This window comes from Xyrauchen texanus, chromosome 39, assembly GCF_025860055.1.
Source record: "Xyrauchen texanus isolate HMW12.3.18 chromosome 39, RBS_HiC_50CHRs, whole genome shotgun sequence".
Lineage (NCBI taxonomy): Eukaryota > Metazoa > Chordata > Actinopteri > Cypriniformes > Catostomidae > Xyrauchen > Xyrauchen texanus.
In genome coordinates this window covers 23,066,297-23,087,076 of record NC_068314.1, presented here as the reverse complement: position 1 = coordinate 23,087,076, position 20,780 = coordinate 23,066,297, and the positions used below count along the sequence as shown (strand labels likewise).

The window sequence follows — 20,780 nt, the reverse complement described above, 5'->3', positions numbered from 1 at the left end:
TTAATTGCAGGGCCACAACATGGGATGCTGGTGTGCTGGTGTCCCAACAAGGTTTTCTGAATGACTTACCAGCACCAAACCAGCATAAATCAGCCTAGACCAGCATGGGAACTGCATTTTGGTTAAGCTGGTCTTTTCATAAGAGAAATGACACATACACTCACCTACAGGATTATTAGGAACACCTGTTCAATTTCTCATTAATGCAATTATCTAATCAACCAATCACATGGCAGTTGCTTCAATGCATTTAGGGGTGTGGTCCTGGTCAAGACAATCTCCTGAACTCCAAACTGAATGTCAGAATGGGAAAGAAAGGTGATTTAAGCAATTTTGAGCGTGGCATGGTTGTTGGTGCCAGACGGGCCGGTCTGAGTATTTCACAATCTGCTCAGTTACTGGGATTTTCACGCACAACCATTTCTAGGGTTTACAAAGAATGGTGTGAAAAGGGAAAAACATCCAGTATGCGGCAGTCCTGTGGGCGAAAATGCCTTGTTGATGCTAGAGGTCAGAGGAGAATGGGCCGACTGATTCAAGCTGATAGAAGAGCAACTTTGGCTGAAATAACCACTCGTTACAACCGAGGTATGCAGCAAAGCATTTGTGAAACCACAACACGCACAACCTTGAGGCGGATGGGCTACAACAGCAGAAGACCCCACCGGGTACCACTCATCTCCACTACAAATAGGAAAAAGAGGCTACAATTTGCAAGAGCTCACCAAAATTGGACGGTTGAAGACTGGAAAAATGTTGCCTGGTCTGATGAGTCTCGATTTGTGTTGAGACATTCAGATGGTAGAGTCAGAATTTGGCGTAAACAGAATGAGAACATGGATCCATCATGCCTTGTTACCACTGTGCAGGCTGGTGGTGGTGGTGTAATGGTGTGGGGGATGTTTTCTTGGCACACTTTAGGCCCCTTAGTGCCAATTGGGCATTGTTTAAATGCCAGGGCCTACCTGAGCATTGTTTCTGACCATGTCCATCCCTTTATGGCCACCATGTACCCATCCTCTGATGGCTACTTCCAGCAGGATAATGCACCATGTCACAAAGCTCGAATCATTTCAAATTGGATTCTTGAACATGACAATGAGTTCAGTGTACTAAAATGGCCCCCACAGTCACCAGATCTCAACCCAATAGAGCATCTTTGGGATGTGGTGGAACGGGAGCTTCGTGCCCTGGATGTGCATCCCACAAATCTCCATCAACTGCAAGATGCTATCCTATCAATATGGGCCAACATTTCTAAAGAATGCTTTCAGCACCTTGTTGAATCAATGCCACATAGAATTAAGGCAGTTCTGAAGGCGAAAGGGGGTCAAACACAGTATTAGTATTGTGTTCCTAATAATCCTTTAGGTGAGTGTATACCGTTCATTCACATGATTCATATATGATCACTCACCTTCCAGTGCGCTGTAGCTCTGGTCCTCCATGACCTCCGTGTTCCTCGGATTCCCCCAGATCTGCCCCTCCATTGGCCAGAGGAGGAACCCTCCGTTTTTCCTGCAAGATGGAGACACAACACCATTAATACAAATGGTCTCAGTTGGTTACAAAACATGAAGATGGGTATTCTGGACTCTTTGTCCCAGCATTAGTTAGTCAGTGGGATGTTTAAGAAGGTGTGTCACCTGAGAGGGCACATTTTTGGGCGGCTCTATTCTAATGGTGGGATCCCACTCGCCCGGGGGCAGCACAGTCACCTGGTCCAAAAACTCATCGATTCCTGCTACAAGATCAGTGCGATCCTTTGCTTTATAAGCCACGTCATGGAAAACCTGTAGGAAAGATCGTCAAGTAAACTCAGTACACAATATATGGAAATAAGGCACTTTCTATAAATACAATACTGTGTTCCTTGATATCCCATTACTTTTTAAACCTGTTGATATGCACCCCCTTTTTGAGCACAAACCATGAAAATGACATACCTGAACTTAAAATGGTTGTATTTACTGGACACTTTGGAGTATGCATACAGTTGTGCAGGGGAATTGCGTATCAACAGGTTAATAAATTAGAGGCACAAATCCCAATACCATCTCATCCCTTTAGTTGTGAGATCTACAACCTATTAGATATGTTACAGTAGATAAATTATTATCTAACATAAATTGAACCTAGTGTACGTAGTAACAAAGTTTTGATTTTATCCTGTCCCATCTCAGAAGTCATGACCTTCTTGACAGTATCCAACAGTTAAAATCATACAATATTATCATTTGCTGACATAATCTGTTGAATCAAAAGTGAATTCATATGAATAAGGCCCTATTTTGAACTCTATTTGTGTAAAAAAAAAACATGCACATTTCTCTAGTGGTATTGCTCATAATACTGACCTCATCTGTCATCAGCGTGGCAATAGAACGCCCAATCTCATGGTACTGAGGCCCCTTCCCCATTGGCCCAAGCAGGATAAAGAGAAACCTGCAAAATCACATGAGGCCACACAATTGAGCAAAATGAAATGGATTGATTGAGACTTGCTAGCATAACTATTATGGTACTGTATGCAGAACTTTCTGCTCTTACCTGGTCGTGATTGGGACCTCTGCCAACCCGTTGAGCAGCACAGCGGGGGACAGACGGATGAAGGAAACCACAGGTTTCTCTAAAAACTCCAGCTCACCCACCAGGATGTTGGAGGCCTCTGCCCCCGGTGGGATCTTCTTCATGAAATGGAGGTCTATCTACCGCAGCACACAAACAAGCACGTTTTCATTAAAAATACTGTAGCACGACACAATCATTTGGGTATTCCGAAAGGACAGCTTTCAGGTTTTCAGTTTAATTTAATATTCAGCATTTCGAAAAGAAATACTTCTCTTTTGAGCATTCGGTACACGTTATTCGATGGTTATTAAAATTAATTATAAGGGATTTTAAAACATTTTGATTTCCAGTCTTATGTCATGGAATTTAATAAAATAGCAAAATCCTCCCAAATTAATTTTATGAATCTCTGGAGCAAGATTTACTACTGTCTGGCATGGGATTCATACCTTGCTAAAGTCGACTGCACTGTTCTCACGACTGCCTTCCCCATGCCCCTCTGTACTGGCGGGTTGAGCTTGAGGGGACACCATCTGACCTGAGAACAGAACACAAGCCATATAAAACAAAGAGGAAATATATATATTGATTGATTGGCAGAAAGTCAAGTTTATTATGATCGTTTAGGACATTAGGTCTATGAGCACTTACCTGAATATGAATAAGAAGGAGGAAAAGGTTGAGTTTTGTCATGGGGTTTCTGAATTTAAATCAATTTTAAAACTGCAACTGAATGCACCAAAGAAACCATTAGATGAGGGTGAATATTCAACAAAACTGTACTTCATGTACTACACTATATTGCAAGAACTACTTCCTCTATAGTCAAATGCAAAGCTAATGCGTATTGTTGGTTAGAATTTAGAATACCTATGAGTTAGTGTATATGTTAACTGCTAATCTATGATCATATTGCCTGATAGTGGCTCTTCCTCAGGGTCAAGATTGTACATTTCGAGGTGGCCATAAGGCAGGCTGAGTCGCTTGCTGAAGGGGATGTGGGTGTGGGGGGGCAAAAGAGATAGTTGTCTGGGGCAGGGGGGGCAGAAGGGCATAGATGGGGTTTCTTGGGAGCGGACATACACTTGGGACCGCAGAGGGACGAGTCTGGACATAAGAGCACCTTTCTAGTCCTGTCTCACATTTCGTCTGAACCTAGACCAGAGAGAGGAGTGGAGACTGGGAAGTGGATGGGTCATGACTATAACTGGGACACACACAAACACACACACACACACCAACAAAAGGGATGATAAGACAGAAGCATGGCAAATGTAGGAGAATATATCTACTGGAGTGTGTGGAACAGTACCATTCTTATCCATAGAGTGCGGTTCAGACTGCTTCTTGCCGATATCTGCAAAAGAGCGCACAATGGGGATCCGGTTGGCCAGTTTCTTCTGGTTCTGATGGTGGTGCTGTTTAAGGAGGGCGTTTCGTATCTTTTTCCTCACTTCATCTCCCAAAGCACCTGACATCTCATGCTGGTCCAGAACCATATCTTAAAAAGAAAAACAATAAATAAAAGGGCAAATAAATGTATGCAACTTTTCAAAATACATAAAAATAAAAATGGTCTATGGCTGCATCACAATTTGTATACATGTATACTGCACTAAAACATAATTTGCTGGAGGTGGGAAAGTATATACTTCTGAGTGTGTAGTATACACTTTTGAGGGTGTATTATTGGGACTTTGTGTATTAGCCCATCACAAAATTGTGTTGAGATACCACAGGCCACCTTGTTGCATACTATAAGTCCATTTTGTTCTTTTAAGAGCCCTCCAAATAGTTTTGGTTACTGGCAAAACATATACTATAATAAAATGACTATGTTTACTCGGAAACTAGAAGGCATTTATTGCTAGAAAGCAGCTTAAGGATTTAAATAAGTGTATGCGTTAACATGACCTGTGTTTGTGGCTTTCTCTTTACTCCCGTATACATGTGGCTTGTGTACATAACAAACATGACATCCGAGGAAGTCTTCACCATTTTATTCTCGTTGCTTCGCTTTATTTCAAGATATTCCAGAGTTGTTGATGTTTGATTCCTTAACTTTCTATCGTGACCTAAAGAGTCTGTTGTACTGCAATAGTAGGGTTTCCCTCTAACGTAAAACTCTGGGATTCCCCCAGTGTACAAGCGTATATGCAAACTTGAGGAACAGACAATATTTTACATTGGTGTTTATAAATGGGTATAGTTAATAGTATATGTGCTTTTCCCACAGTACTCCAAGAAATGTTGAATTATTTCTGCTGTGCTGACTTGTTGTTGGGCTCCATTCAATGACGTTTGTTATCCGGTCTGTTCGCTGCACAAATGTTGCTATTCAATGTCCGTGGACAGATTATTTTGGTCCAGGAATGGTGCAGTTACTGCATCTGCCAACAGGGGCTAACTATGCTAATGCAAATCCTTGACCCTTTGATTCTTTCAAATGCAAAATGGTGAAAAAGGTGAGAACAATTTTATTGTGGGCAATATTATAGCCAAAAAACCTGCATCCATGCACACATACAAAGTATATCATCCGGGCACACAAATTTCTTTGATTTGGGACAATAATTATAATCTATTATGCTATTTAGAACACATGTGAATTGGCAGACAGATATTTGTGATTTGTGGCCCTGTATCATCATCCCTTTCTAATAATTTTGTAAAGATAAACAACTAATCCTAATAGCTCAAAAGTGGACAAACAAGCAGAAAAGGTTGATCGCTTTTAATTCTTAACAAAGAGCACCCAACCTTAAAAGATCTGCGCCCAGTTGCAAAAAAGTTTAGAAATAATTGTCTTATTGAGACTATTGTCACTAAAGGTTTTGTTAAAGGAATATTCGTGGTTCAATAAAACTTGAGCAAAATCGACCGTATTTGTGGCATAATGTTGATAGATTGCTGATTATTTTGAATCGAGGTTACAGTGGGGGCAATTTATAATTTTGTGAAACATATCATTTTCTAAAAGCACTTACATTAATTCTTCTGTTAAAAAATTGTGTATTACTTGAGCTGTAAAGTTGCTTAAATGGTCACTTTTAAGGTTGCTATAGGGTTTTAGGGTTTGCGGCATTACATTGGCAACAAAGTTAACTTAAAACTGAAAAGGTTAATAAGTGATTTTATAAAATTAAAGTCATGTTAAAATGCATACTATTAACACCTTGTGGCAATACTTCTGAAACAGAGAGTGTTTTTCACTTACATTGTAGGCGCCCCAATGTAACCCAGATTTTTGCCTTTTGCTTTTTTTTTTTTTTTTACAAATGGACAAAAAGGTCAAAAACATTTTTTAGTAATCAACATTTTGCCAAAAATGCAGTCGATTGAGCTAAACTTGTTTTTCACCCGGAATATTCCTTTAACTGCAGGGTTTTAGAGCCTGTTTTTTTTTTTGCAGGGTTTTAGATACCTGCGATCTCCTCCAGTGAGCCGGCCCTCATGTCCAGCATGACGTTGCCGTTGAGAATGCAGCTCCGCAGCTCGAATAGGCTGTGCAGAGAAAGAGTAGCAACGTATGGCTTACTCCACCTCTCCCCTCCATCCTCTACATCCTCCTCAAACTTCAACCATCTAGGGATGGGTGAAACAGACAGAGAGAGAAACAGACAGTGTGAAGGAGAGAATGAGAATCTGATTTCACTTGATTTTCCCTCAGTCTGCTTTTGGGTCAAAAACTCACTCCTGTTTGACTTAGTTTGGCCAGTGTAATCTCCTGTACCAAATGGCGCACTTGATTTTGACTTGTGGTCTCAAGACCTTCATTTTTGCATATCTCAGAAGTCCAACAAACCATTTTATGAGGGGGCACTCGTGAGCAAACCCGTACAATTTTCAATCTTCAAATCAATTCTATTCAAATTGATGAGCTTTATTGGCATGACTGTATTACAAACAATGTTGCCAAACTGTTTTTGTGACAATTAATAATATTAAAAGAACAAAAAAGTGTTAATATTGAGCATCAAAAGAAACTATTGCTATTAACTGCTATTAAGAAAGAAAAAAAATAATTATGAATGAATAAAATGGTCATATGGATCAGTGCTTGTTGGTTTCTCAGGGTATCACATATTTCCCTGCCACCCTGCAACATTCCTCATTCTCTCCAATAGGATGGGAGGTTTGTCTTTATTACAATCATTTTTTAAATCAGGGAAGATGTCTGCAATTTATGGAAAGTATTCTTCCAAAATGTCTTAATATTTTGTGCTTTGAGTCAAGAAATATAGCTCTGCCATGACTGCTTCGTGATTGCTCAGCCTCTTACAATTTTCTTCCTTTGCAACATCTGTTCACCTGCAATGCCCCCTTTTGCAGAACTTTCAATGGTGCAGAATACTACCCAACAGTGGACTCGGAGGAGGACTGCAAGGGCTGAGGATGGCATTTGGGACAAGGCCTTGTGTATGTGAGCTTTTGCATGTGTGGTTGTGACACTCTACCTGGCCATCTCTTTCCACTCCGCGTCCTCTCCCTCTTTCAGGCAGATCTCATCCAACTCGGTGAAGAGTGCATGAGGAATGTGCTCCTCGTCATCCTCCATACCCAACAGGAACTGCACACGCTGTGATGGTGTGTCAGCTAGACAGAGATAAGAGTTAATTCAGTACAACGCTGAACATGTCCTTCTTTAACATGTCCCCGTTTACTCACTCAAGCATGTGACAATCTTACTGTATGACGGAGATTCTCTGCCATCTTCGGTTCCAGAGTCTCTCTCCCGTGACCTCTTCCTGTGGCGGTGTCCATGGTGATGATGCCGTCTATGTGACCTCCGACCCAAAGGTACATGCACCCCAATGTAGAGGGTTCGATGGCCTACCAGGGTCAAACCAAAGAGTACAATTACCACAAAATAAATCATCCTTCACAAAATAGCTTTACATCAAATCTAATATAATTAAAGGGATAGCTCAACCAAACACTGACATTAAATCTAGCATAATATGTTTGGATACATCGTGTGAATATGCAGAAGTGCAAATGAGATTTGAGAGCTACAATGATAGGGAAGATTATCACTGAATACCTATTTAAATTCTGGTTTGTTTCTAACACAAAGCTATCATATGGCTTCAAAAGACTTGGAATATAGTAGATAAATCATATGTACCACTTTTAATATTCTTTTTTATTCCTTTCTGGAGCTTTACAGTCTCTGGTCAATGTATGGATTGGTTGTGGGGGGGCGTAATTTGTGTTAACTTTGGAATGGCATGAGGGTGAGCAAATGTAAATTCAGGGTGAGAAATTTCATTTCAGGGTTAACTATTCCTTAAGCATCATCTTAAAATTGTCTAGTAGATGCAGTAAGCTGACTGTCTATACATTTTGTTTCTTTATTTACCATCACAGATTAAACTATGTACATATGTATTTGAACATAAAAACACCACACAAACACACACATTGATTCTTTGATACCCCAGGTAACTTCTGAACCTTACTTGACTCCATAGGATCAAAAGAACATTGGAACAAATATTATGATGTATTTTCTGAACTTTCACATTCACTCACACACACACACACACACACACACACCCTTCAATATCCCAGGCAACTGAACTATTCTTGACCCCACAGGAACAAGGGAAAAATATTATAACAATGTGTTTTGGGAACTTTCACATGCTCACAAAGAGTAAGAACAATGTTTACTAAAACAATAATTGTGTGATAAATAACACAAACATTTTTGTGAATGTTTTTTATATAGTCATAATAATCAATAAATAATGCTATTTTAGTTCCATAGTCCCACCAAAAAGTGTAAAAACTGTTCCAATTACTAGAAATCAATTTAACAAAAAGATCTAATGCAATATTAGTGATAATATATTCATAATGAGAGAATTATATACATTTAAATGGACCAGTAATTTTTGACCGGCAACACATTTCTGGCATTTTTTACAAAATAAAAGAGTGTTTTTAAAAAATATATATATAATTCTGGTTAAACATTAAAAGAAAGTAGTGTGATAAACAGAACAGATAATTGTATGTATGGTATTTAATATAGTATAAATATCCATAAAAAATGTAGTTGCATTAGCTCAGGTTATTTAGGCATATTGTCAATCAAAAAGAGGTACAAAAACCTGTTCTAGTTAATCGAATGCAATATTTAGAGATAATATATGGGTTATTTAAGATTCATAATCCATTTAAAAGGGTTGATAATTTTGACCCAGGAACACAAGGTGTGGACAACGAGGAACACAGCACAAGGTTAAGGGACCTCACAAGGTTTAAGCAAGGATGCATTTTAGAAATAGAGAGGTTCTTCAAGGACAGACACTCTCAGGGTCCAAGTGTGTGTGTGTGTGTGTGTGTGTGTATGTGTGTTTCTCTAAATTGAATATTTCCTTAGGAATAAGCAAAACTAATGTCTAAACAGTGTATTAATTTCCTCTCTACTTTTCTGCTCTCTCAAAATTAGGGCACGAATATACAATACGTTTGAGATCAAGTGAAAATCTTGTTTTTAAGTTGTGTGTTTTTCACCAACTGTGTTTAGAATGCATAAATGCACAAAGTGTTATTATTTGGTTTGTTTGGAGCAGCAGTTTACAACAAAGAAAATATTTTCTGAGCAGGTAAAAAAAATGCTATAACGAGGATAGCCATATAGTATTTTACTTAGAACATTGTTTGTTCCAGTGTTAGGCTGGTAAATTACACTTCTGCTATTTTTAAGCATTAACAAAATTGTCATTTTTTTCACCCTTTCTGTTCAACCCGGTCTCATAGAATCATATTAATATACATACATATTTGCAAACGCTTTTTACGTGCCTCATTGTATGTTTTGCCTCAGTTTCCTGATGAAATTAATAAAATAGAGCTACAACAACTATTACTTTTATTCACTTTCACACAAATCACAAATAAAACAGCAAATTCTAAGTTATAAACACGTACTTTACACCCAGTTCATCACTCAATGCTATCTAATGACACTGAAACCCTTTAACAATAGAGTATGCCTTGTAAGGCAGCATGTTTTAATGTTTGCATTACGCAATCACGCAGAACATTTATACGCTTATTCGTAACAGCTGCATTACGTGTAATTAACCACTTAATGTAATTTGCAAAGATTTTGCCACTGTCACATAATTTTCTTGTGATCAGGCTGGATTGTTGGGCCTATGAACTTCAAGGTAATTTAACAAAATGTCAGTGTTTGATTTTAAGGTTTTTTATTATTTGTATGATAAACAATTCTGGTAACATGTCAGATCAGCACCTGATATCCAATGTAAAATCTGATCCTTCAGCAAAACCAGCTGATAACCACTGCATTAGAGTGTGTGTGTGTGTGTGTGTGTGTGTGTGTGTGTGTGTGTGTGTGTGTGTGTGTGTGTGTGTGTGTGTGAGCGTGTATTTATCACTTTGTGGGGACCAAATGTCCCCATAAGGATAGTAAAACCTGAAATTTTTGACATTTAGTCGGTCCCCATGAGGAAAACAGCTTATAAATCATACTAAATTATGTTTTTTGAAAATGTAAAAATGCAGAAAGTTTTCTGTGAGGGTTAGGTTTAGGGGTAGGGTTAGGTTTAGGGGATAGAATATAAAGTTTGTACAGTATAAAAACCATTATGTCTATGGAAAGTCCCCATAAAACATGGAAACACTACATGAGTGTGTGTGTGTGTGTGTGTGTGTGTGTGTGTGTGTGTGTGTGTGTGTGTGTGTGTGTGTGTGTGTGTGTGTGTGTGTGTGTGTTTTCAGAGGATCTATTACCTTCCAGTTCTTCTTTCTCAAAATTGGTGTTGAGCATGGATCGAGTCCCACCCCTATCCAGCACAGCTTCCTCATCATGCCTCTGCAAAACAAAACACATTGATCAGAGATTACTCACACACAAAAATCTATGTTCTCTTACAGTATAGATGATAAATAGCAGATAACTAAAACACACATATACAATTTATATAATGTAGCAAAGCTAAAAAAAAAAAACAACAAATGAGCTCTACATACAAACAAATAAACACATGTATATGACATGTTATATTGTCATGGCAGAAACTTGGCACTTTGTGACACCCAAGGTTACAAACAACATCACATTGATAAGAAATTAAAGGAATGGTTCGAATCAAGTTAGCCTCTATAGACAACATGTGTGGTATAATGTTGTTTACCACCTCAGCTTGTAATGAAGCAATAGGCCACTCAAGCATGTGCATAGTAAGCGATTTTATCACATCTCATGTTAAAAAGACTTGTGGGTATATTTTTGAAACTTTAATTTAATGCTTATTCCAATGCAATGCCTAACCCCATAGAATTATACTCCAAGTACGTTATTGTAATATTTTTGATGTTGAAATTATTTTCTATGGTAATCGTCAGCATGCCACAAAAGCTATCGACAGAGCTAGACTGATACTCAAGTGCACTTAGGAGGGAGGTGTGGACTCTTATGAGTCATGCCAGTTTAAAAGAGGAGACCACAAGCTCAGTGGGATAAATATTTTCATTCTCATTATTTCTTTAATCTATTTTCTTTCGAACAATGACTATACCAATGGGACCACTAAGAAGAACCCTGTCACAATTGTCTTTAGTGTACTGACACCACACATACATGTCTCCAGACAAACACTACAGACACATACACATTCAATGACTTCCAATAAACAAACACCGAATGTGTAGCACTTCACATATCAATATTGCATCATTATACTCTCTAATCTATGCAATCCTAGCATCACAGCCCATACCTGTATTTCCATTATAACAGGAATATTAGGAGTATTACAAGAAGCCGCTTTTCAAGATGGTTCAACAGACAGACCAAAGCTGCCATGTTCACTTATTTCCAGAATACTTTGGGGTTGTTAATGCTTGGCCCTCATTGCACAATTAATTGTCACCAACCAGTTATCAAAGCTAACAAATCTTTCCGCCTACTGTTCTAGCCACACGCTACATAATCTAATTGCAATTAATTGCTGTAGTTTGTCTGCTTTCGTCCTGTGTTTCAATGTTTGCGACTTTGCCTTCTGGTGACATCTGGCAACACTAAGACAGACTCTCATTCACTCTCACATCGCCAGTAGATGACATCTCTAAATAAGCAGCCATCTGCCTAAGCCTAACCTTAACAGACAGTTTCCATGACAACTAATTTGGCCTGCCACTAGTTGCGTCCAGAACACAGATGACATTGTTTTAGTCACGGTTTCCTCCGCAAAGCCAAAGACTTACAAGCCTTGTGGATCAGAACCTAGAAAACCACAGATGAGACCGTCCAGACCCCCTGTTAAGCCTCGCTCACACCCCTAGCGACAAAGTGTCCTGATCATATTCATTTACAATAAAGGCTGGTGAATTTCGACAACAGCGACCATTGGCGACAGGATGTGGGCCAGTCAAGCAACACAACTAAATAAAGTAAAGTTAAACTTTATGCAATTGAGGAGCGACATTTGTCAGCAACTTCATGTAGGAGTGAGAAGTCAGTGGAGCTCAGGTGAACCACCTATTGTGAGATACTGGAGCAAGATGGAGAGGTTGAGTGATTTCACTGTTCTATATGATTTATCTGCAACCATATGCTGTGTAAAAAAACAATGTCAGAAAATGTCAGCATTTAGATTGTTTGTCTTGTTCATATGATGCACTGAGCACTGCTGTAGTTCATATACAAAAAGTCACTGGTGGTGTGAACAGGACTTTATGGAAGTAATATTTAGGATATTCAGGATGGAATATTCATTCATACTCTGTAGCAGGGTAAACAATTGCTTGCACACAATCAGTTCCACATCTTTAGGGTAACATCTGGTTTCAGCCCAAAGCAGAACAAAAGCAATTCTTTTAAAAAGTGAGATGATCTGCTTGTATCTGGACAGAATGAATGATGGTATTGTGGATGGATGACATTAAGAGCCCTATCAAGAGAGCAATGAGATGTCGACAGGGCTAGAGACAAGAGCCGTTAAGCACAGATCTCTAGGAGCCCTCATGGCTGATGAGCATTTTAAACAGGGAAGATGCAGAAAGTGGACCACATGGGAGGAGATTAACATTGAGTGCTGGAACATCTCACACATACACACGCGACCGTCCACGTGAGAGGACAAGAGGATCATGGGAGAGGTTAGCATATGCTGTAGGTTGGCTGGTTAAACCGCAAAAAAACAGGCACTAGGCTGGAATCATGCAGGATCACCCAGTTTTCTAGATGAATGTGTTACAGATTCATTCAGAAATGAGATCCAACTAGATTTTTGCATTTCCAGAAGAAAATATAAGTGATGCTTGCTCATGCAAAACTCACCACCACAATGGTAAGATGTTGTAAGTGATTGCCAGGACATTGCTCTGCAGTTGCTTAGGTGGTCTTAGGAGTGTTTTTTAGTGTGTTGCTACGCTGTAAAATTTTAAATATGCAATTGTTTCCTTATTTCTACCTAATATAACACAAAATAATTACTTTTGTTGATGTAACCTAATATAGTCATTTTGATTCAGTCACATTAAATAATGTTTTTAACTTGAATAAAAGCAGTTCACTGTTGATGCTACCATATCTGACAAAACGTTTTGTATGGTTTCCAGGTGCTCTGTGTAGTTGCCTGGCCATTGCTAGGTTCTTCTAGGTGGGTGCTTACTGGCCCAGTCAAAAGACCCCTTCCCCAAGTCGCTATGACATTCTGGTCCCTAGATAAGTTTCAGTTTCCTCCAATATAATGTATATGGCTTTTTATTGATTAATTAATTTATTGCCTATTTTATAATTTGTCATACAAAAATTTTAATTTCGATTGCTTACTGCTGAAAAGTAATAGTCCACCTCTCAAAAAGCCACATGATTTGAGATATCATTCATGGGTCAAATCCCAAACCCAAAGCAATAGTAATTGTGATGCTTGCCTTGCATGCACTAAAAAATGCATCAATGATGATGTGAGTCATGTTCTTTTGCTGTGATGCATGTGTGTATGGTCTGAGGTGGTGGTGGAGCAGTCATGCGTGCAAAGGCATAAATGGAAATCCAGGGTGAACTATATAGATTACCATGACAACACAGCCCCGAAGACTCCTGGGAAGTCACTTCCAGCCTGCCTGTGATGTCATCAAAATGAGCCCTAATCTCTCCATCTTCTCTTAGAGGAGAGATGAAGGACACACACATGACACAGATACTCTGATGACTCATTACCACATCTACAGACCATTTCATATTTACAGAGTGTGAAGGGAACTCTTAACACATAGGCCTATAGACACAAAAAAAAACCTGTTGACACTGCTTCAGAGGGAATAACACCTGTGTAAGCATATGAAAACACACACAAATACAAACTCACTACACATGTTCAGCCCTCACTAATAAAAGGTAACAGTGTGTCCCGCAGGTCTGATTCTTTTTATATTAATAAGCAGCATCCTGTTTGCAGCTGAGATGTGACATTATATCAGAGATCCCCCTAGTCCTTTCTTTCCTCCCCCCTTTGATTTCGCTCTTTCAATCCTAATCTTTCACACTTCCTTTCTCCCCTATCCATTTCCTCTTCTACTTTTCTATTCTATTCAATGCAATGTATTTTTTTTAGCATTTTAAATAAACAATACTGTACATGTGAAATACTGTACATGTGGAGCATTTTTATTGCAGGGCTCAACTTTTTAATGCTGGAAAAGTCACATTTTTTCATGCTCTGTCAATGCTGTCACTGACATCACAACAAAAAATTATTACATATGTTATTTTTAGCAACACATGTGAGAAAAATATATTTGATTGAAAACTCTGTGACACCCATGGTTACAAACAACAGCTTGTAATGAAGAAACTTTTACAAAAACATAGGGATGTTTTCATAGTAATTCAAACCATTTGTTTTAATTTGTCAAACCAATTTTAATTCAGAATAAACACGCTTTTGCTGAAAAATACCATTGTGACCCACTGTGCAAACATTACTTAAAAAATTAGTTCAGTATTACAGTGGGGGGGGGGGAGGGGTTCTTCTCCTGCAGTTAAAGGAAGTAGAGGGAAGCTCTACAAGAACCCCCCCCAACTGTAAACACTGTAAATTAAGTGAAAACAACTCTCCGATCAAAGGAAATGAAATTGGTACAGGGACTTGCCTTATTTTTGTTGTAGTGAGAGGACGTCCTGATAAGACGAGGTCCTCAAATGTGGCTGCTACTAAGGAGAGAGAGAGAGTAACGCATGGCAGAAAGCGATGTGCCTGCAAGCAGCAGAGGGGGAGAGGGCAGCTTGCCCCTCGTGGAGAAAGCAGCAGAGGGGTGCCCCTCCCCTTTTTTGGCAGCAGGGGAGAGGGCAGCATGCCCCTTGTGGAGAAAGCAGCAGATGGGGGCCCCTCCCCTTTTTTAGCAGCAGGAGAAAGGATAGCATGCCCCTCGTGGAGAAAGCAGCAGCTGTTTTTCCTAGCTTGTATGTACTCCACGAGTAAGTTCCTTACTCTTCCCTCTTACATTTCTTGTAGTGTGGTTCAACACTGATATGTTGAATGTGTATCCGCTCGTTTCTGAATCATCTTCACGAGGCTCCAGCCTGTCATTAGTGAAGTCCATTATGCACTGTTTTAGTTGTAGCTTGTATACTATATAGTCATGGGGTCCGTTCATCATTTCTTGGAACTAAAGTCATGGAATACACCTATATAGTTTGAGATTGCTTGATTTCTACCGTTTCATTCTCTAACAGCAGCATGCTCCCCACTAATTAATGCCGAGCATGGTTGTGTGAACAGTTGAGATTAGCTGAAAGCGGTCAATTCGTTAAGTGATTAAAATAGTTAAATGAGGTAGATGTCACGGAAGGCTGACATCCTGACGGCTGTGATGATCTGAGTTCATATATCCCCAATCTCTCTCTATGCCTAATTGAGACAACGCACGCTCTCTGGAGTTTGTGCTGCGAATCATATAAAGTATATCATGTCTGATCTCTGAGACATCTTGAATATTATCCATTTATTGACTTGGGTAACAATTCCTCAGCTGGCATACGCGACAGAAAATGAAGTGTCACTTATGCTATTTAGGCTAAAGTTTGGCTCATCTAATGGAAGGCTCGGTGTGTAATCAACAACGACAATTGTTTTTGAAAATCCAGCCGCATAGATTGTGTATCGAATATACATGGCTGCTGCATCCAAAGGTAGTCTTTCAAGCTACAATTTAGCTGAGAAGGGCCACTTCTTTAAAAAATTAAGTGATGATTGGAAAGCCCAACAAAGGAGCTCTAGCACCCGGTGATCCACTTATGTGAAATACCAAGTACCAATCTGTGAAGTGGACCAAGGAAGGGACGGAAACAGATGTCCGCTTAAGGGGTAAGCTTTATTATTACAGTTAATTTTACTTGTATCACACACAACTATTCTTTGCTTTGTGTCAGGCTCTCTCTCCATGCTCTGTGGCTGCTGGCTTTTTATCCGCTCTCCTCACGCTACTGCAATTAGAGACAGGTGTTAGACATAATTTAGCTCAGGTGTGAGCGCCCTTACCGCTTTTCTCTCCCGGACGGGCGCTTGACCACGCCCCCGCTGCCACACAATCTTAATCAGTAATCAGTAAGCCAATCACCTTAAGATATGGTAATATCTTGTCATGAGCCATACACACCAAATTATTTAGCTTTATAGAGATTATTTAGCAGATATATCCCAATGGTCAATGGATGTAGAAGGGAAGTACTGCCTTACAGATAAAGAGTCAATCCCCTTTAGATATGGACATCACCTGTCAATCACTAGAGGGAGTTCTATGGCTTTCCCTAGCTCTGGCGGCAGTCATTTGAGACCCTGTTTACAGCTGGTAATAAGACACATTTCTGATGATCCTATAGCAAATGGTCAGCATCATATATACTGTATATATATATATATATATATATATATATATATATATATATATGTGTGTGTGTGTGTGTGTATGTGTGTGTAAACAGGGTGATTCAAACTTCAAACTTGGTGATACATCCGCAACACTGCGAGCATGATATAATGAAGCTGAGGTTGCATGGAATGTTGCAGCTAGGTCTTTCTGACCATTCTGTCTATCATTTTTTATTTATGTACTTGCATTACATACTGTATAGACTTTCAACAATTCTATGTAAAACAAAATTGAATATAAATCGAAATTTAATGCCTAATGATAACATTTGTTTTGTAATTCAACGTAGTCCCTTAAAATGCATTGGCAATATGCTTGCACATGTGAGCTCCCGCCACTATTTTGAGAAATCGCTGAAGTGAAAAGATGTCTGAAGATTGGACTCGTTTGTGGGTAAATGGGGCGGCTATCTGGCGTCTCTGGAGGGCTCTCGGAAAGGGGCAGTGGAGAGAGAGAGAGAGATGTAGTAGAGAGAGATATGTGTGATTATTTAAATTTTTTTTATGTATCATTTTTTGTGTGTGTCTTTAATCATGTATGACCACTGGGATGTTGTTGGGGGCCAGGGTGCAGTTGAGGATTGGGAGGGGTAATAGTGGGGGTTCTGTGTATATATGTTTTGTTTTTCTGTGTTTAATATGTGAATTAATAAAAGATTGTTAATCAGAAAAAACTAAGTGAATAATTAATCTAAACTAAAACAAATTTACAGGTGTACATTTTTATTAAATCATTTCCTAGTGATGTTAAATGAATACACAGGGGTTCAATACAAGTTAAGCTCAATTGACAGCATTTTTGGCATAATATTGATTACCAAATAAATTTAAAAGATTCAATGTTCTGAAGAAGCTCAGTTGTCAAAGAGGACTTGTGGCACCATTACACTTGATCCCAGATTGTAAAGTTTCAGTTCAAATAAAGTTTCAGCGTGTAATAAACGGTAAGCCAATATTTTTTCCCTTCTTCTCTGGTTTGCTGAGGAGCCACTGTGCCTTCTTTAAACTGTTTATTGTTACTACACTGTTACAAAAGTTGTCTACAATGTTTACATGAAATATAGCCTTTTACAACAAATGTACTTGCTTGGAGAAGAAATTATAAAGAGAGTGATCAATTTTGAGTTACAGATTTTATTAACCATGTAGGAACAGTTTAAGAACATTTCAAGAAAAATGTATTTGATTTTATAGGATTTATTTGAAAGAATTAAAATAATAATTTGATGTCTATCCTTTCACTGTCCATCTGGTCAAAGTTGATATGCATTTTAGAAAAGTAATTAGCAATGAGTAATTTAATTACTTTTAAGAAAGAGTAATTAGTACAGTAATCTAATAAAAAATTTTAAGATGTAATTATTTATTAGTATTTCATTCCTTTTTTGGTGTAACTTACCAAACACTGGTAGTCAACCCCAATAATTGACTAGCTATTGGATGAGTAGTCTGTAAGCTGACCACCCTGGCACATCTTTGGTATGGGGTGTGTCAGTGCCTGTGGCATGGGTAACTTGCACATCTGTGAGGACACCATTTGTGTAGAAAGATATGAATATATGAATATGATATGCTGCATTTTCCAGCAGGACAATGCTAAACCACATACTGCCTGAATTACAAGTGCCTGGATGTGTAAGCGGAGAGTGTGAGTGCTAGCTTGGCATGTTAGCAGTCCTGACCTGTCTCCAGTTGAGAATGTGTGGTGGATTATGAAGCGCAAAATACAGTAATGAAGGCCCCGTGCAATTGCGCAGCTGAAGACTTGCATAATGGATGAATGGAGGAAAATTCTGTTTGCTAAACTTTGTCAAAAGCAATTCCCAATCTAAAATGTTTTAGTTAATCAGAAGTCCTTAGGGGCATCTAGATGTGGCTATATTGGTAGATTAATTGGTTGATATTTGGCAATGTCTAATGACTGTGCCCATTTGGCCTATTAACAGTCTTAAATTTGAACTTCACAGAGCTTAGAGATTTTCTGTTTGCAGAAGGTCAGCCTGCTCTAAAGATATCTGTAACCTTTCAGCCATTAAAAACCTTTATGAATCAACTGCTAATGTGGTACAAACGTCTTCAGGATAAAATCTGAATGTTTTCAAAGAATCATCTTCCTAAACACCATCAACTGGCCTGTCTTACTCCAAAAGTCTAAAAGTATCTCCACCAATTCATCCTTTCCAGTCTGGCCCTATTGCTGTCCTCTGTCCCCTTCATGCCCCATTTAACGACAACAAAGCCCACTGTTAGAAGAAAAAGAGGAGCGGTGGAAGGAGGGCGAAGGTGATGGAGATGGGACATTTTGAGATGCAGAGTGAATGCATTAAGCTTCCATATATATTATAACTGTGGTTTCAGAGACATTCTCTTCTGGCAGCATGATTCTGACAGAATTATAAGCATTCTCCAAACAGTATCCATTAACTCTGAAGAAGTGCATGGATATGTATATTCACACTACATTCCTGAATAGCAATGGATCTCGGGAGACATTAAACTGAATACTAAAAGTTCCTAAAGTGATAGGACCTTTTATTCCTTCCGCTGTGCTCCGTTAAAAGTTACAGTCAGAATTTACACACAAAAATCTCTGCTCGAACTCAGTAAACTGCTTACCCTAATAACACAAGACTTCAACAGTGTTGAGACAAAGAGGCCTTTTATGAAGATCTGAGGAAACATAATCCATCATCAGAGGTTGCATGATACAGCATTAGCTAAAGATCATAGAGAAGTGGCCTTATGAAAAATGTTAATAGCGGATAAAAAGGGCTAAATGTCATTTGCGTATCGTGTGCGATGGATGTAGCTTTTCTGCTATTCCCTGAGTTAGAGAGTCTGTGATGTGGGACTTTAAGTTGCAAGGGATCAGGTGCATAGGGTTATCATGATAGCTTAATGCAAAGAATAATCACCAAACTACAGCAAATAGTTCTGTGCGGGGGTTTGTATAACATTGTGACGTCTTCACAACAAAAATCCAGAAGGATCTGCAACAGATGAAGAAGACCAGCTACACCAGAACTAACAGCTGTGAGACTGACTTTTAAAATCAGACCAGACAGAGCAGCCCTTGACGAGGCACGCCCAGTCAACTGTAGCTGAACTGCATTGAGAGCCTTTAGGGTCCTTCAGCCTTTAGGGCAGTTTTCTCTCAATAGAATAGCACAAATAGACCACAGCAGATTCAGAGCGGTTTTAAAGCACAAACAGAGATTCATATGGTTCAGGCATATTCTGGATTTTTGGTAGAAAAAAAAAACATTAAAGCAAAATAATGCATCTCTATGAACTACTTAATTCAGAGTCTAATCATTCCAATGTTGGAACTGTGTCCTTGTGGTAAATGTTAATGTAATGTAGGAGACTTGGTTTCAAATCCGGCCTGGGTCATGTTCCAATCTCATTCTCCTCTCTCTCTTCCATTATTTTCTATCCTCTTTCTCATCTTTGTCTATCAATAAAACGATCCACCATTGATACTTATCCACCATTTTTTTTTACAGGTTTTTTAATGTTTGAATGTTTAATGTTATCTGATGATTTTTCAGAGTTAGTATGTAGCCTATTTTGGGAGAAAAAAATGTTTAGTTCAGGAAGCATTTTATAATTTTATGCTGTTTATTTGCATAGGATTTTGTGTCAACAGTCCTTTGTACTCTGAAAGGCTATCACTTCCAGTAATCTTCTACATGATACAAAGCTTTTTGTCGGTTTCTGGGATGCATTACTTTGTGACCCAGTTCTGCCTATGGATGAAATCTTTATTAAACAATAAACTACAACTGAAGAGATGAAGCAGTCTTCTCCATAAAAGATGGAAACAGACTGAAATTACCACACCTCGACCTTCAAGTTTCAAGTTTTATTTGTCACATACAGAACATACACAGTACGACATGTAGTGAATTTCTTGATACGACTTTTCTCCCCACAGTTTATGATAAAGATTATATATATATATATATATACTGTACATATACTGTACATATGAATAGTGTGTTGTGACAGATGTAGAGTAGCAGCAACAGTTTGACTGGCAATATATATATATTGGGCAGGGTAAAGTGCAATTGTGCAGTCAATACAGACAATTAAAACTGGATGCGTGCAGTTGTTGCCTTCAGAAGTTATTTTGATGTGCTCTAATCCTTAAAGGGTTATTTTACCCAAAAATGAAAAATCTCTCATCATTTATTCACACTCATGATATCCCAAGTGTATATGACTTTCTTTCTTCAGTAAAATATATCTGAAGAAAAATTATGTATCTTAGATCGGAAGGACACTCTT

At 38.7% G+C, this 20,780-nt stretch overlaps 1 protein-coding gene across 4 annotated transcripts in view; it reads right to left on the bottom strand.

Moving 5' to 3' along the window:
• LOC127632485 (sodium-driven chloride bicarbonate exchanger-like) overlaps positions 1-20,780 on the bottom strand; it is a 50,705-nt gene that overhangs the window by 15,296 nt on the left and 14,629 nt on the right. For 3 of the 4 annotated variants that reach the window (XM_052111073.1, XM_052111076.1, XM_052111077.1), the window contains 10 exons: positions 10,342-10,423; positions 7,240-7,404; positions 7,029-7,167; positions 5,996-6,156; positions 3,884-4,072; positions 3,021-3,109; positions 2,551-2,708; positions 2,358-2,445; positions 1,647-1,793; positions 1,418-1,518 (listed from right to left, as the gene is read on the bottom strand). In XM_052111073.1, the coding sequence (XP_051967033.1) occupies positions 1,418-1,518; positions 1,647-1,793; positions 2,358-2,445; positions 2,551-2,708; positions 3,021-3,109; positions 3,884-4,072; positions 5,996-6,156; positions 7,029-7,167; positions 7,240-7,404; positions 10,342-10,423 (1,319 nt within the window). The remainder of the gene's footprint in view (positions 1-1,417; positions 1,519-1,646; positions 1,794-2,357; positions 2,446-2,550; positions 2,709-3,020; positions 3,110-3,883; positions 4,073-5,995; positions 6,157-7,028; positions 7,168-7,239; positions 7,405-10,341; positions 10,424-20,780) is intronic. The other variant, XM_052111074.1, reaches the window with a different exon arrangement.